At 50.0% G+C, this 16094-nt stretch overlaps 2 protein-coding genes across 2 annotated transcripts; both read right to left on the reverse strand.

The window, feature by feature from the left end:
* Window positions 1-49: 49 nt before the first annotated feature.
* Window positions 50-14683, reverse strand: GL50803_0040496 (IAD-4 Dynein heavy chain; the record flags this gene model as incomplete). Its single annotated transcript, XM_001707337.1, has 1 exon — window positions 50-14683. The coding sequence occupies one exon, from the start codon at window positions 14681-14683 to the stop codon at window positions 50-52; it is 14634 nt and encodes a 4877-aa protein (XP_001707389.1).
* A 47-nt stretch (window positions 14684-14730) lies between these two features.
* Window positions 14731-16074, reverse strand: GL50803_00101291 (Beta-tubulin 1; the record flags this gene model as incomplete). Its single annotated transcript, XM_001707336.1, has 1 exon — window positions 14731-16074. The coding sequence occupies one exon, from the start codon at window positions 16072-16074 to the stop codon at window positions 14731-14733; it is 1344 nt and encodes a 447-aa protein (XP_001707388.1).
* Window positions 16075-16094: the final 20 nt, after the last annotated feature.

A 16094-nucleotide genomic window follows, 5' to 3' on the forward strand; every position in this document is an offset into this window, starting at 1 on the left:
TGGAAAGACCCCAACTGGTGCTGCATACAAAAGTTCACTGATAATGAAATCACTGGTTCAGCGCTGCAAACAAGGCTACGCCGCGCTTGGTCCACTTGGCACTTTCGTCGGCTTGAATCGGTAAATCCACGGGCATGATGAAATTGGTGCTGTGTCCTGTCGTACTCAGGACACCAGCGCGCGCAAGAGTTCGGTATGCAGGGCACCGATATATTCTACGAGCAACCTCGGGGTCGACATCCTTCCCTTGCTCATCTGGAAGGAAGTGGATGACCGGCATCCGTGAATACAGCTCGCGAGAGTATGATTCCTGGATAGTGCTGGTTTCCATGCACCACCTGGCCCCCTCCATATAGAGTCCGTAAACGTAACACCCATCTGTGTTTGAGCGGTGCAAAGCTTCTACACGAGTGTTGAGCTCTGGGCCTTCGTTGAGGAAGTTGGTTGTGTTTACCATTACATTGCTAATAGTAAATCTAAAGATGAGCTTATCGATTGCAATGACATACTTTCTAGCAAAGTTCTGCAAACAGCCGGTCAAGAAGCCCTGCGTGAAGAAGAAGCCCGAGATCCAGAAGCAGATTGGAATCCCCTTCTCAATCCAGACATTGATGAAGGATATCCGGTCCAAGAGGTCAATATAGTACGAAGCAAGAGGCTTGAGGCATGGATAGCTATATTTAAGCCACAGTGCTGGGGTTTTGTTGTTCGACAGGTTATCCGCCAGCTCTTCAAGCTCGGCGTTCATGACGGAGAAGCCCCGAATTGCCTTTTGTAGGTCTTGGAGAGACTTCTTGATATTTATAAGCAGCTTGTTATACCTCATACATTCTTGAACAAGAACAGTGTTGAACGACTCTTCATAACGCGTGGGATACTTCAGGCTGACCGCCTCAACGTCGAAAAGGTCGGGGCAGCGGTCTAGGAGCCCCTGGGCTTGATCGAGGAGAAGAACGTTTTTGTCATTTCCGGTGGAATTCTGGGAACTGTCTTCGGCGTCTCCGTCTTTGGTGTCTTTATTGTCTTTTGGTTGCAGCTTAATCAGGTCATTCAGCATGGCCTGCACAGCTTGATTATCGCAGGTTATGGCTGCATTCATGTGGAGGCCAAAGATTTCTGGTCTGGGGTCGTTGGGAATCTGCTCTCGGATACACTCCAGATAGTCCTTATAGTTTAGATTGTCTGGAAGCTGTTTGATCGAAACAATCTCTGTGTCGTTCATCCGACTAAAGTCATAGCCCTCCACAAGGGCTTCGTCTGAAAGGTAGTCGTTAAGGATGGTAGTCAGACACCTCTCGTCGTTATAGTCTGTTACACGCCCGCAGTAGTTTATCTTTCCGAAAAGAAACTGGAGGACGTTGTACGGCACCGAAGTGTACGAATCAATGAAGAGACCTAGCTGTTTAAAGCACATGTCAAGATCGCCAGACGTGAAGTCGTAGGAGATGTTATATCCGAGCGGGCCAAATTTGCGCCTCTCCTGAGTGACAGCATGAAAGACCGACATGGAGAAGGTAAGCTTCTTGAAGATCTGAATCTTTGTCGGATCGCCAGACTGTATCGTCTCGTTAAGAATTTTATCGTTCAGGTTGCTGTACGTTCTAAGCACATTGTTACGCATCCCGAGGGCGGCTTCGTTTGTCATTTTAACGGAGTTCTGCAGAATAGAGACAGGGAATTGTTCGCTGGGCATAGAGGTGAGCCACAGCCTGAAGTCGCGATGAATATTTGAGGGATCGGAGCTTAGTTGTTCAATAATCTTGTCTAGCTCTGGCATCCACGAGACCGCCAGGTGGCAGTTCATGAGAATGATCCACGAGCCCCGCTCGATACCTTGAGTAATCAACTGGCTTGCTATCGCTCCCTGTCCTTGGCCCAGAGAGATGGACTGCATCTTTCGGCTCATCCTCATTTCGTCTGCGAAGCGGAAAAGGTCGGCCATGGGATCTGATCCGCTACTCAAAATGAAGAGCAGGGGCGTAACATTGTTGGAGTCCTTAAAGGAGAGCTCTAGATTGAAGAGTTGCGGTTCGTTAAAGCGTGGTCCAAGCTCCTGCTCTATGTATATACGAGAGTACGCGATAATCTTGTCTGGACGAATGCACATGAGTGGTAGAAACCGCTGGAAGGGAGTGAGTGCGTCTTGGTATGGCTGTGGGATTGGAAGCGTCTCGGGTTGTGAACTCTCAAACATTCGCCTCCAGATAGCCTGGTTTTCTTTGTTGGCAAACGTATTAGAAAAGCCTTTGAAAGTACCTGAAACGTTGTCCAGATCACATATGTTGATCCAAGACCTCTCACTGAGCCATTCGGGGCACGGGTTAGGCTTTGGGGCCGTTGCAGACGCAGACCCAATAAGCAGATATCGAAGCTCGTTGGTGTTGAGGTCTCCGGCATGGTGCTTTATGCGTATCGCTACTAGCACGGCGAAAAGAAGCTTATGGACTTCGAAGAGAGACCTGCAAATAGTGGTGTAAAGGTAATAGGTAAAGTGATCAATCAAGTTCTCTAAGCGTACACTCAGCTCGTCGGCCTGCTCAGCGTCAGCTATTGCTTGGACAAAAAGACTAACGTACCACTGCAAGGAGTATTGGTACATGCTGTCGATGTTCGCCATATCACAGCAGCAGAAGTACAGGATGCTAGCACGCGTGGCAACAGGGCGGTACAGCTCGCGCGTGACATCAATCTCTTTTTCGGTCTTTTCAGACTCGGCAACCTTCGTCGCGATTTCCTGGCTAGTCTTCTGAGACTGCGATAGCGTCTCTATCAGTGTTTCGTCCGACAGGATATCGCCCGTAGACTCCGAGAGAAGCCTGAGGATCGTTGCCTCAAGGGACTTGAGCTCCTGACGCATTCGACTGTTGCTTATGACAAGCTGGCTCTTCATGCTTTCGAGGTCCTGGCGTTCTCTGTTCACGACGGTGGCCAACAGCTGCTCCTCAAGCCCGGACTCGTTGATGGCAAAGTTGAGGGTTAGGACCTTGACTGCGTTTTCTGGAGAGTATTTTGGGTTTGGCAAGCTTGTGACAAGGTAAACCCTGAAGTTCGGATTATATGGAATAATCTGGTCTCCTAGTTTTATCACCACAGTGTTCCCATCCTTGTAAACTTGCTTCTGCAGAATTCCGTCAAGTGCAGGGTCGATCTCCTCCAAGAGATTGACGATCATAACCGGCTTGCCAAAGCGCAATGCATTCTCCATGGTTCTGAGGAGATCTTTGTCGCTTGCTTTGCAAACTGTGAGCGAATTGTCCTTCTCCATGTTACGGACGAACTTCATGCCCTGGCCCTGTGGGTCAATGAGTAGTGGATACTTGTCACTATTGTACATAAAAAGAGCGTTCTCTATCGAGTGATTATCCGAGGGCAATCCGTTGACATGGAAATGCTGAATTTCAACCTCGTCAGAAAGTATCTCCTTCAGGTTTAAGTGTTCTCCTGTAGAGCGCGGTATGTTCAGCTCATCAATGAACTTAATCCAGCTCTGGGCAATCTTTGTTCTGAACTGCGATGTAAATGCGCCGAGGTAGACGATGCATCCAGCAGAGAACAGACAGTCTCCGAGGATGGAGCTCAGCTTCTTGTCCATGTCGGCCATAGCCTGCGTCCAACGATCCTTTTCTCCGCCAAGCCCACTTATCAGCTTTTCAGCCCTCTCGAGTTTCAGCCCTGTCTCCTCAACCTGGCGAGTAAGGTCCTCCTTCTTTTCAACAGCTGCCGAGAATTGCGCTTCCAGTTGGGCAATCTTATTTTCAACGGTATTTAGCTCATCCACCAGCTTATCCAGGTTCTGCTGGACAATTGTTAGCTCTCCCTCTGCTTCGGCAAGCTTTTGACGTTTAGGCTCGACCTGTTTCGCCACGTGATAGTACTTGTTCATAGCGTGCACCCAGGAACACATCGCCATGGCGGCCTTGGACTTCTTCTCAATCTCCTTCGGAACAAATTCTGGGTCAACAATATACTTTTGAATCTTCTTTATGATGTCTGGTTTGATGTTATCTCGATCGTAGTTCATAAGCTTGTCTAGAAGACCACGAGGATCCGAAAGTAGCTTTTTGCTAGGGTCCCAATAATCCTCGATAAACTGGCCTGGCTTATCCTTGTCTTGAACGCGATTGCCCTTGACGCCGAAGAATTGACAGACCGCTTCAAGGACCAACTTGACACCGTAGGGTGGGCTAGTGTAGTGTCCAATTTCAGAGAGATCTGAAACCTTCAGGGACTTAAGCGCTTCGAGAGCAGCTTCGAGGGCGGGAATTGCCTCTGCCAAATCGCGCTCAGCATCATTCTTGATAGCTTCACACTCGTCGCGCTTCGCTGCAGCAATTTGTTTCTCCTTCGCGACAACTTGCCTGGTCTTATCGGCTTCTGTTTTGTCCTTATCAAGATCAACCATCATGGCCTCCACCTCTGTCTGCGTCCGCTCAAGGACGGGTTGGAGCGCAATGAGATCTTCCTGCATCTTTGCAACCATAGTTTGTGTGTCCAGAAGCTTGTGCAGCCCAGATTTAAGTTGCATCTTGTACTCATTAACCTTGTTGTACTGGGCCTGGAGAACGCGTGCAAAGGTGGATAAGAGCGTAAGATAAAGAGTTGGGGTGATATGATTTAGACGTCCTGACTCTTCCTTGTACCTCTTGGACCAGGTTTCGATAGAGATATGGAATCGCATGCATAGCTTGATAATTGAGTTCTGTAAGAGGGTCTTTTTCTCCTTCCTCTTAGTCTCATCTAGCTCCATCCCAGACTGCTCGTCCAGATAAGCATTGAGAAACTCGGATTGCGGAGAGTCTGGGAAGCATGTCACACCCTGTTCTATTAAAGCATAATTATAGACACTGCGACCAACGTCGATCAGCGCCTCATCTGGCCATCCTGTGAACCAGTCCAGCGTGCAGCAATTGACCAGAGATGGGAAGTTCCGAAGGCGTGTTCTGAGTGCTGCAGACGGACTGAAGGTCAGAACCAAGTGGATATTGGCCTTGACCCGGGTAAGATACGCATCAAAGAGGGCTATCTTTGTAGGCTGGAGGCCCTTCTCCATACACAGTGGTCGTACGGCTGCGAAGATTGTCTCCATATCGTTTAGGTCATAGAGGTTCTGGATGTCAGCAGTGTTCAGGATTGCGTTGATATCTTCCACCATCGCCTCGTTGACAATCATGGAGTCTGTAAAGAGGAAGACAATCTGCTTATTGTCTACACCAGCAGTCATCAGAATCTTCTTCAAGTCATCGCGCCATTCTGGTATCCCGTAGTTCTTTCGTAGTTCAATTGTGTGTAGATCATACTCGGCAAGAAAGGCGCTAAGACGCGCCAGGCTACTACGACCAGAGCCCCCAAGGCCTATCAGCAAGCAGTTTCCACCGGGTTGGCGCAAAATGCGTGAGATCCTGCTTAGGTGCGAGATGGCATCCCTGAACATAACGAGGTTCATCTGCTTGCTGTTCTGATCGTTATAATCGTTGAGAGTGTCTGAAAGAACATGAGAAAGAGCAGGTATATCAGTAATTTCTTTGTAAGGCCGAATTGCCTGCTGTGGATTAGCAAAGTTACCAAAAAGAAGAGTGTCTGGGTGCTTGCCCTCTAAGACGTCCTTATCCAGATCACGGTTAAAGAAGTTGCTTGTCTGCTTTGTCAAAAGCTTCTCAAACCAATGCCTATCGTGGTCATCGACCAAACGATCGTAATACACTCGCATGTTCTCGTGGATCCAGAGTCTGATTAAGTTCTTCTCAACATCAGCGATAGAATAGGGGACGGTGGATCCATCATTGCTGAGCTTAGCGACAACGCTGAGAGGGTCTATCATGAGGATGCCCTGGAACACTTTAGAGAGATCGCGCAGATTGAAAACATAGTGGGACTTCTCTGGAGTTGGCAGAAGTTCCGCCCTTGCACTGTTGTACACACTGAGAGAAGCGTCAACAAGAATCTGGCACCGCTTCTTCACCTCGTCAGCCAGGTCTGCTGCCGACGCCGTTGTGAAGGATCTGCCGGACCACCACTTAACAATAGTCGAAAAAATGCCCTTAAGGCCGTTATCGTTCATCTCTGGAAAGACCAGAAAGTTCAGATGCCTTTGCATACGATTTGTTATTGTCTGTCGTCCACCTCCAGGCGGCCCCATAGCCGTGATGAGATACGTGTCAATGATCTGCTTAAAGAAAAGCTCGTCTCGGTCGTACCAGCCGCCGTGATCCACCATTTGCCGAATAAGTTCAATGACAGGAATAGCTCCGTACTTCTCCTTGTTAGGAAGATTAAGGTCATCTATGAAAAGCACAAACTTCTTCCCTGCTACAGGCCCATAAACGCCCTTCCTCCGCTTCTCCATCTTTCCATCTATAAAATCTTGGGTCTGATTCGCCCCCGTCCTAGCGGAAAAGTTCAAAAAGATAGGGATGTTTGTAGTCATGTCACTCGCGGGGCCTCGGAGAAGGTAATTCTTTATAACACTAGTCTTACCGGTTCCAGTTTGACCCACAGCAAGCACTGGGAATCCATTTAGAAGAAGCTTACGGACAAGATAGCTCGAGCGAACGGTGTCGGCTGTGGGAATGAAGATGTCTTGGAATTCAACGGTCTTGTTGGGACCTGTCCCCAGGCTGTCAATGGAAAATTCTGGGATTGTCTGCATCCATGGCACCCAGCGCGGTTGGTTCTCACCTTCTTCGTTATCATCCATAGTTACTTTGGCATCTATCGGCGGATAGACAAAACAGTAATCGTAAATAGTCGTTGGATGACCGGTCTGGGGGTCTTTTTCAGGAAGCGGAAAATCTGCCAAGTAGCCGCCCTCGTTGATCCTTGCTCTTAGCCAGTTGTCAAAGCGCTTTCTGTCGTCTTCTGTCGCGATATTGCTGCCAACACCCCAAGCCAGAGCGAAGAAGAAGAAGACCTCGAGATAAGTGTTCAGTGTGTCGATCTTCTGTTCCTCAATGACATTAAACTCATTTGGCTTGAACTCTCGGATGAAGCAATCAAGGATTTTAGTCGTTGCATGTATAAGATTTTGAGGGCACGATTTTATCATGCTCTGCGTGTTTTTGGCTACAAAATCAAGTGAGTCGTTGAGGTGTGAAACGAACAACTCCTTAAAGCGCTTTGCCACATCGGAGTACCTCTCCGTGACACCGAGGCGCGACTTCATCGAGGTTCCGCGAGAAGAATCAGCGTTTGCACTCTTTCCACGAGCAGCATTAGTCCCGACAACGCGCAAATCATCAGGAAGACGGTCAATCCATGTGTCGACATAGGCTGATGAGCTGACTGTGTCCAACCCATTGAAGAAGATCATGCCTGCACGACTGACGGTGGCTGGGGAGGCTTCGGCGAGATCCTCGACTTCAAAAACAAGACTAATCACATTCGTTAAGGCAATGATTTCGCCAGATGTCAAACAGAGTTTCTTGTTGTCATCGAGAACAGTGTTCATAGACTCTATCCACAAGGCATCGATGGGTCCACAGATATGGAGCCACTGCCGCACATGGTCGAACTTCCGGACGAATGCCGGTCCGTTCACCTGAGATATCGTTAAGATATTCTTGTCGGTGACACCATCGTTTTGCAAATACATAGACTGCTCAATATAAGTCGTATGCGCATTGTACGCAGCCACCGACTTTCTGATCAGGTCGGCCAGAATACCATCAGACCATTCGTGGGATACCAGGTCAAATTCACCATAAAGCTGGCCCATCGTGATAGACTTTGGATTAATGCGGTGGATCACTGCCTTCATGAATGTGTAGTCCTCGGGGATCTCCTTGTCCGCCTCAGCCAGGGTCATGCCGGGGTTGCTTCGGAGAAGCTTATTAAAGTGTGCAAGTCTAGCGTCATATTCTTCCTGATTAAGCTTGTTGAGTGCCAAGGCCAGCGCCTCAAGAGCCACGGTCTTTCCAGAAGACGTCTGGCCAACGGTCATGAGACCGTGACGAAGCAGAACAGTCTGGTACACCTCGATGACCTTATTGATGAACGATTCCTCTATCTGCATATAGCCCATCTGATTGGACCGCAGCACGTATGTAATGCTTTCAATAAGTTTGGTGAAGTCGACATGCGGTGATTCTGTCCCTGGGAACATATCCTTGACGATGTTGCCAAAAAGAATAACGTCATTGCTGAGGAACTTAGGTACGTTGACCTCTTTAATAGCGCGCAAAAGAATTTGCTCCTCTGTAACAGTTAGCTTTCCGTTGGACGTGTACTCCCGAATCATGTTGCCGGCAGCCTGAAGAGTGGTGTTGAGCGCACGCATGCCAAAGTCGTAGTGGTCCTGTGACGATAGTTGTTCTGAACTAAGCTTAAACGACGCAGTCGTCTTACGGGCAAGGATCTTCGCATTCTTGTATCCAAAGCTATAGAGCCGTATTTCTGCAATAAGAGAATAGTCTGGAACCATACACGAAACCGACCTAAACAAAGCCTTAAGATTGTCAGGCAGCTCAACGCGACCAGCGTATCCTGGGTTCATTGTGATGAACACAGCGCAGGTTGGCTTGAGGCTGATCTCGCGGCCTTCAAAGAGGAAGCGCTCCTGCCTGTTAATGATGGCACGTTGAATCGTCAAAATCTGCTGAGCGATAACAGAAAGAACCTCTATGTCAATGCGGTTGAATTCATCGAAGCAGCTCCAAGCTCCAGACATCGCCAGTCCGGTGAAGAACTTCCCCATGGCCTTGTAGTCTAGACCCTCAGAGCAGTTGAAGACAATAACTGGCTGTGCGAGGGCTTTTGCAAGATCCTTTGTAGACTCTGTTTTTCCTGTTCCCGCAGGTCCTGCGGGAGCGCCTCCAAGATAGTTTGAAAGGGCAGAGGTCAAGGTAATATAGATTCTATCAGTAAGAGGAGTAATGACAAGTCGGGATGTATTGCCTAAATATTCAAAACCATAGGGATAAGTGGTCTGAACCTGTCGGATATGCATGTCGATTTGATTATTGGTCTTGGTGAAATAAGTTCTGGCCGCAGACTGGACCTGAATAACACCGGTGTCTTCATTAGTCTCCAAGGAACCAGGATCAATATTCTGAATGGCTATGTCCAAAAGATCTTCTGGCTTGCTCTGATCAGGAACGTTGCAGACATAGTATCGAAGCTGCGACATCCACTCGAAGTCCGACGTGCGCGTGATCTTCGCCTTAACGAGGTTAGCGACTGTGTCTCTGTTGTGAACGTCGAGGGTTAGAAGAGCTGCTAAAGTCTTTGCCTCAAGCTTCGTGAGTCCCTGCCTCACAAGGTCTGTCAGAGACGAAAGTTGCTCCTCTTGCCGAGCATAGAATTCTTCTATTCTCCCTTCTACAATAGCTGTTTCTGTGTCTGAGCAGAAGAAGAGCTGGCTTGCAGCCAGTACGCCCTGGGCAAAGAAACGGCGCACCCACTGAGAGCGGCCCTTGATTCCGTCACTGACCCACGCGACTTGATACGCCAAGATAGACTCAAAAATGCGCTGGCGAACGGTCCGAATCATCATCTTCTCGAGATTGCCCATCCAAACCTCAACAGACCCCTTCGGATAAAGAGGCTCGGAAAACTCAACCCACTCACCTTCGTGAGAGAACATCCCGCTCATCTGGTAATCCTGCTCCTCTGGGGCAAACTTGACCCGGTTGATATTTTCGAAGCAAGACCTGAAGTAAGGTTGTACGCAGTTCGGATCTCTTGTCTGAGATAAGATGGATAGGAGCTCTGCATCGGACAGAAAGTAGAATCGGGGAAATGCTTGCCTTTTCGCCTCAAGATAGTCTGAAAGACCCTTCTGAACCGTATCAAGGATCTTATTGGACTCTCGAAGCTTGGGGAGGAGCTTATCTGTATTGAGGCATATCTCCAGCACATTGGGTGTCTTGTACGTATTCCCCATAAGCTTTCGCCACACAGCATCCACCGACCGAAAGTTCTTGCTTTCTGCGGGGAGCTGACGTGAGATATCTGGTGAGGAGAAGACAGGCTCAAGATAGAGCCACTGTTGCTGGACCTGGAGCCATACCTCTATAATTTCAGAAACCAAAGAAAGCTTGCGTTCCCAGGACGCGATCTGCTCCTCGAAGTATTTCTTGAAAGGAGAGAAGCCCATAGTCTGAACAAGTGTGATGTTATCGTCCAATTTCTGAATGATATCATCAAGAGAGCGTAGAACATATGTATTGGTATTAGCGTACTCCAGTAGGTCAAACTCTACATCGGCCCATTCCGCCTGGATGTTTTTAAGAACCTGTTCAATCGCAAACTCCTTTGAGGCGACTTCAGAGACTTTTTGGATGATGTGCAGCTTTGATGGTTCGTTCAACCCGTGCACCTCGATGGCCTGTCTGAACGTATACTCGACAGGTCGCGAGTTTAGCTCAGCAAGCTGTTCTGCAGTGTACTCTGCATAGTCTGTTTCAGAGTCTACGTCGTCATTCACGGCTTCCCCATTCGCCTCTGCAGCTTCGTTACTGGACCCACGCTGGAGCGTCGCATCTTTGACCTCGATGCCATTAATGTAACGCAGACATGATAGGTCGATGTTTATTTCTCGAGAAATGCGGTACCAGTGCCTTTTGCGCATTCCAGGGTTCCGCAGTGCAACGAGCAGTGGCATGTAGAGCTTGAAGTCCGCTATCTGTGTCTTCACCGTCTCTGCGATCTCCTTGGTATTCCCCGCATTATCTTTCAAGGAGCGAATACACTTTGCAATATTCCTGTATGCCTGGTCTACGTTGCGCTCTGTGACACTCGCGTCAATGACTTTGAAGTCGTTCTCCATGACCTCTGTGTACGTGGTGTTATAATCTAAGATAGTCTTCCAAAGGATGTTTAGAGGCTCGAAATCCCTAATGACCTGCTCAAGTCGTGTGTAGTCTGTCATCGGCAGGTCCATAATGATTTCACGTTTGTTAAAGAGCTTCGCCTTTTCTTGAAGACGGTTAAGCTGCCTGAAGATCTGCTCAGCGTCCTCTGCAGCAGCCACATAATCGGTGACGCTTGTGTACTTGAGTGGAAACGAAGTCACCTGCCGAGTGCAGTTTTCTAGCGACTTTTCCAGGCTCTGCTGTTGCTGGTTCTGCTCATCCTTGAACTTCTCGCGATCCAGAGATAGCACCTCCATAGTCTTTGTGACCAAGTTGCGAATTTCCAACGGATATGACATGGTCTTGTATCGTTGTTGGACGACCTGGTTTGTCTGTCCGACAAAGAGATCATCGAGGATAGAGTAGTAGTCAAGCATAATACCGATGTTGGCTTTCATGGAACTAATAATGCCATCTATCTTCCCTTTGATAAACTCCTCCGTGACAGAGACCTCTTCGATGTTTTTGTTCTTACGGTTAATCTTTTTATTAATTGCAAAGTAGGTCTGAGAGATCATGTTCGACTTCTTACCAGCTATCTCAGAGATGATCTCCTGGGTCAGCTCGGCCAGTCTGAGACACTTGTTCGAAAGGAAGTTACGGACATTACCGTTTCGCACGACAAACAGGCCGACATGTACCGATTCTGGGATGCTCAAGAGAATATCTTTTTGTCGTGCTAGCTGGTCGTTAACAAGAGACCGCAGATCTGCAGGAGAGAGCGGCGTAGCGTTCTGAATGGCAGTCTGCATTGTCATGGGAAGACTACTAAACCCTTCAATTTCCGAGGTATCGCTGGTGGTACCTTCGTCCTTCTTAGCATCTGCCCCCATCTTCAGGTAGAGCTCTGCACGAAACTTTACAGTACTAGCCCATTTCTCTTCATCTAGTAGAATAAGCTCTGTATACCTGCTGAAGCAACGCAGATATTCAGTGAGCGGCTGAATTGCCGTCTCCATATACTCAACTAACTCTGTCCGGTAATTGACATAGAGCTCTTCCTGGACAGAAGGGCTGGCTATGTGAGTCCTGTCAGCCCATATAATGTTCTGGATAACAAGGGGCTCGATCTCCCCAACGCCAGAAACGGTGGTGAGCCCCGTCTCAAAGACTTGAAGGACAACCGAGATAAAGTCTTCCGGTTTGGTCATGTATGCGATAGTCTTGACAGTGTCTGGGAGCGGGACCTCTGGGGCGACATCCTGGACACCTGCCTTTACTGATGAGCCTGGCCTTGTCGTTGCTCGACGAGACTTGCGAGAGCCCTTCTCAGTTGTGGGTCTATCGGAAGCCTTCTCAGCAGATTGCTTGGAGGCATCCCCTGTCTTCTGCGCTGTGTCATCCTTTTCATTGTCATCACCGTCATCATCGGGTATAACGTCTGCGTTACCGTCGTCCTTGCCATCATCGTCGAAGTCAACTACCTCCTCATCGGCAAGAGCCGTAACGCCGTATATGTACTCGCTGTTAAGCTTAGTCAGAATAACCTTATCTTCGTTGGAAGTTATCCCGTCCAGGACACTAACTGCTATAGAGAATAGAGGTTGGCGATAACACGTGAGGTATATACTTTTCTGCGTTTCTAAGGCCTTTGCAGATGATCCCGCTGCACTCAACGGAAGGGCAAGAGGGCTCAAAGAGTCTACTTCATGATCTTTCTCCTGCTCATCCAAGAGAGCCGCATCTGCACCCCGATGGCTTATGTGACTCCTCCCCAAAAGGGCGTTATCTCTATGGTAAGAGCGGACGTCGCTTGTTGAGAAGGATTTGACCTTCCACATGGCGCCGGCACGGAACATCGCGACGTACTGCTTGCAGGAGAATTCGCAGAGATACCGGATCGTGTCTGCCATTGTTATTGTTATCCTGCGGAAAATACGCTTCAGTTTAGAGCTCTCATAAACATCTTTAGACTTAACAGAGATGTCGTACCACCCTTTGCCACACTTCTGTAATGCGTCAATGATCCCATGCTTGAGGTTTCCAGTCCATGTCTCTTCCAGGTACTGCTTGAGGTGCCTTGCGTGTGTATTCTGGGTCACACGGAAATCATCAAGGGTATACGTTTTAACCGCAAGGGGGAGGGTTGCAGAACCAGTCTCCGATATGATTGCGTAGAGATTCTGGTTGTACTTTACATCATCGTAGCGAAGACTCGGAAAGTCTTCATAGTTGCCAAACAGTGAGTTGGCTTGGACGGTAAAGTCTGTAATGGAATACGAAAGAATCTTATCTACCTCGTAGTTGAGACACTGAAGGGCCTTGATAGCCTCTGGGCTGGTCAAAAAAGAGTTAAAAGAGATGACGTCACGAGCTTGCGTAAAACGCTTTTTAAGGTATTTTCCAATATTATAGCAGACCGCAGTGTCGGTTATAGTGTCGTCAGTTAAATTAGCCGTGAAGGCTTCTTGGTTGCACGGAGAAACTAGCTGGCGGTATATCCCCATTGCCTTCTCTATATTGTTATACTTATATATTTTTTCGTACTGAATATAGTCGACAGCGTGTTCTAGGTTGAGCTCACTCATGAGACTTGGCTGCCGCTGTAAGCTTAGGTCAAACAGCACTCTGTTCTGGCTGGTATAGAAGCTCCGCACGACATCACTGGTTAACGACTCAAAGACGGCTTCGACTGTTCTGTCTTTCAGCTTTTCCACTATAGATGACTCGAGCGTGAGGACTGTTCGCTTGGTAAAGAAGGGAATAGACCGGCGCTGGATGCTGAACTTGAGGGCATCAGAGAATTCAAACAGCCCGCTCACGGGCATAGAATTGATGAAGAGATCGTACTTCAACAGTGACTCTGTCTGGTCCCGGAGGAAGATGGCTTGACGGAGCCGCTCAACATAGATCCTGGGATCTTCCCCCCAGAAGTGAACGTAGAGTCGAGGAACCCAAATGCGCTTTGCCACATTACTTCTGAGGACGCAAAGAAGTCTGTCGTCGAAGGGTTCATTGTCGGCAGGCTTCTTTTGTCCGATGACAACTACTCGCTCCCACTGGCCATTGATGAACGCTTGTCCATAAAGCCCTTTGACCGTACGAGACCGGCCAGAGGCCATATCAACCAAGGAATAAGCTTTAGAAACAGTCCACCACGCAGCCATAGTACGGACGTCGAATTCAGTGTCGTCGAACAGCTCCAGTGGGATGTGCATTTCATTGTCTGCGGCGCTTGGATCCACGGCAGGGCTGCCTGACACACGGGCCGCCTCCTCATACAACTCAGTAACACTCTGGAATAGTTCAAGCGTGTTTACCGACGCTAGCTCTCTCCGCTTACGTTCGAGGGCTATGGATCTGGGAAGAGAACCAGGAACGGTTTTGAAAGGAACGCGAATAACAGGATCTGCCATGAAATGTAGTATTTCAGACGTCATGTCGGATGTCGCTTCGACATTTTGAACGGTTTGCGTCATTGTAATACTCTTCGCAGTGCCACCAGAAATTACCCCTGCAGTAGTCTGATGGTTGATAACTGTGGTTGGCGCAGCGGAATTGATTGATGGAGCAACAGTCCGGAGCTTGCGCGTGGTGAAGGGCTTAGATGCAGTGTCAGCGACGTCTGTGATCTGCTGATCATGTGCAAGAGTTGAGCCACGGGAGCTGGCCCGAATATCTCGAAACGGGGATCTCTGTTCCATCGGAGCTCCCGTGGCTATACTAACGGCACTGCCTGCTGAAGGACGAGAGAACACCCCAATGCTGTTTGCTTGGATCGGTGACTTTGCACGAATGGCTCTATCTGGTATAGCAGACTCTCCCAAGCGGTTGGGTCCCTGAGCTTCTGCGTACCTCTGTGGATCCATCGAAGGATCGGGCCCAGAAGCACTCATGGCCAAAAATTAACTTGCAGACTTTTTGATTTCGGGAATTTACTCGCTCAAGCGTACTCGTCGCCGAAGTCCTCCTCCTCCTCGAACTCCTCGCCCTCGTCGACGCCGGCCTCCTGGTACTGCTGGTACTCGGAGACGAGGTCGTTCATGTTCGACTCGGCCTCTGTGAACTCCATCTCGTCCATCCCCTCGCCCGTGTACCAGTGGAGGAAGGCCTTGCGGCGGAACATCGCCGTGAACTGCTCGCCGACGCGCTTGAAGAGCTCCTGGATGCACGTGGAGTTTCCGATGAAGGTCGCGGCCATCTTGAGCCCGCGCGGCGGGATGTCGCAGACGCTGACCTTCATGTTGTTCGGGATCCACTCGACGAAGTACGAGGAGTTCTTGTTCTGGATGTTGAGCATCTGCTCGTCGACCTCCTTCGTGGACATGCGCCCGCGGAACATGGCGGCGGCGGTCAGGTAGCGGCCGTGGCGCGGGTCGGACGCGGCCATCATGTTCTTGTTGTCGAACATCTGGGAGACGAGCTCGGGGACCGTGAGGGCGCGGTAGATCTGGGAGCCGCGGCTCGTCAGGGGCGCGAAGCCGACGAGGAAGAAGTGGAGGCGCGGGAACGGGATCAGGTTGACCGCGAGCTTGCGGAGGTCGGCGTTGAGCTGGCCGGGGAAGCGGAGGCAGCTCGTGCAGCCGGACATGACGAGCGAGACGAGGTGGTTGAGGTCTCCGTAGGTGGGGCACGTGAGCTTGAGCGTGCGGAAGCAGATGTCGTAGAGGGCCTCGTTGTCGATGCAGAAGACCTCGTCGGCGTGCTCGACGAGCTGGTGGACCGAGAGGGTCGCGTTGTACGGCTCAACGACCGTGTCCGAGACCTTCGGGGACGGGACGACGGAGAACGTGCACATCATGCGGTCGGGGTACTCCTCGCGGATCTTCGCGATGAGGAGCGTGCCCATCCCGGCGCCCGTGCCGCCCCCCAGGGAGTGGCAGATCTGGAAGCCCTGGAGGCAGTCGCACGCCTCGGACTCCTTGCGGACGACGTCGAGGACGGCGTCGACGAGCTCGGCGCCCTCCGTGTAGTGGCCCTTCGCCCAGTTGTTCCCGGCGCCGGACTGGCCGAAGACGAAGTTGTCGGGGCGGAAGATCTGCCCGAAGGGGCCTGCGCGGACAGAGTCCATCGTGCCCGGCTCGAGGTCCACGAGGATGGCGCGGGGGACGTACCTGCCGCCCGCCGCCTCGTTGAAGTAGACGTTGATCCTCTCGATCTGGAGCTCCGAGTCCCCGCGGTACTCGCCGCTCGGGTCGACGCCGTGCTCGTCGGAGATGACCTCCCAGAACTTCGCGCCGATCTGGTTGCCGCACTGGCCTGCCTGGATGTGGACGATCTCACGCATTTTTAAATTTTGGCAGTCCA

The sequence above is a fragment of the Giardia intestinalis genome, chromosome 5 (assembly GCF_000002435.2).
Source record: "Giardia intestinalis strain WB C6 chromosome 5, whole genome shotgun sequence".
NCBI classification, from domain to species: Eukaryota; Fornicata; order Diplomonadida; family Hexamitidae; genus Giardia; species Giardia duodenalis.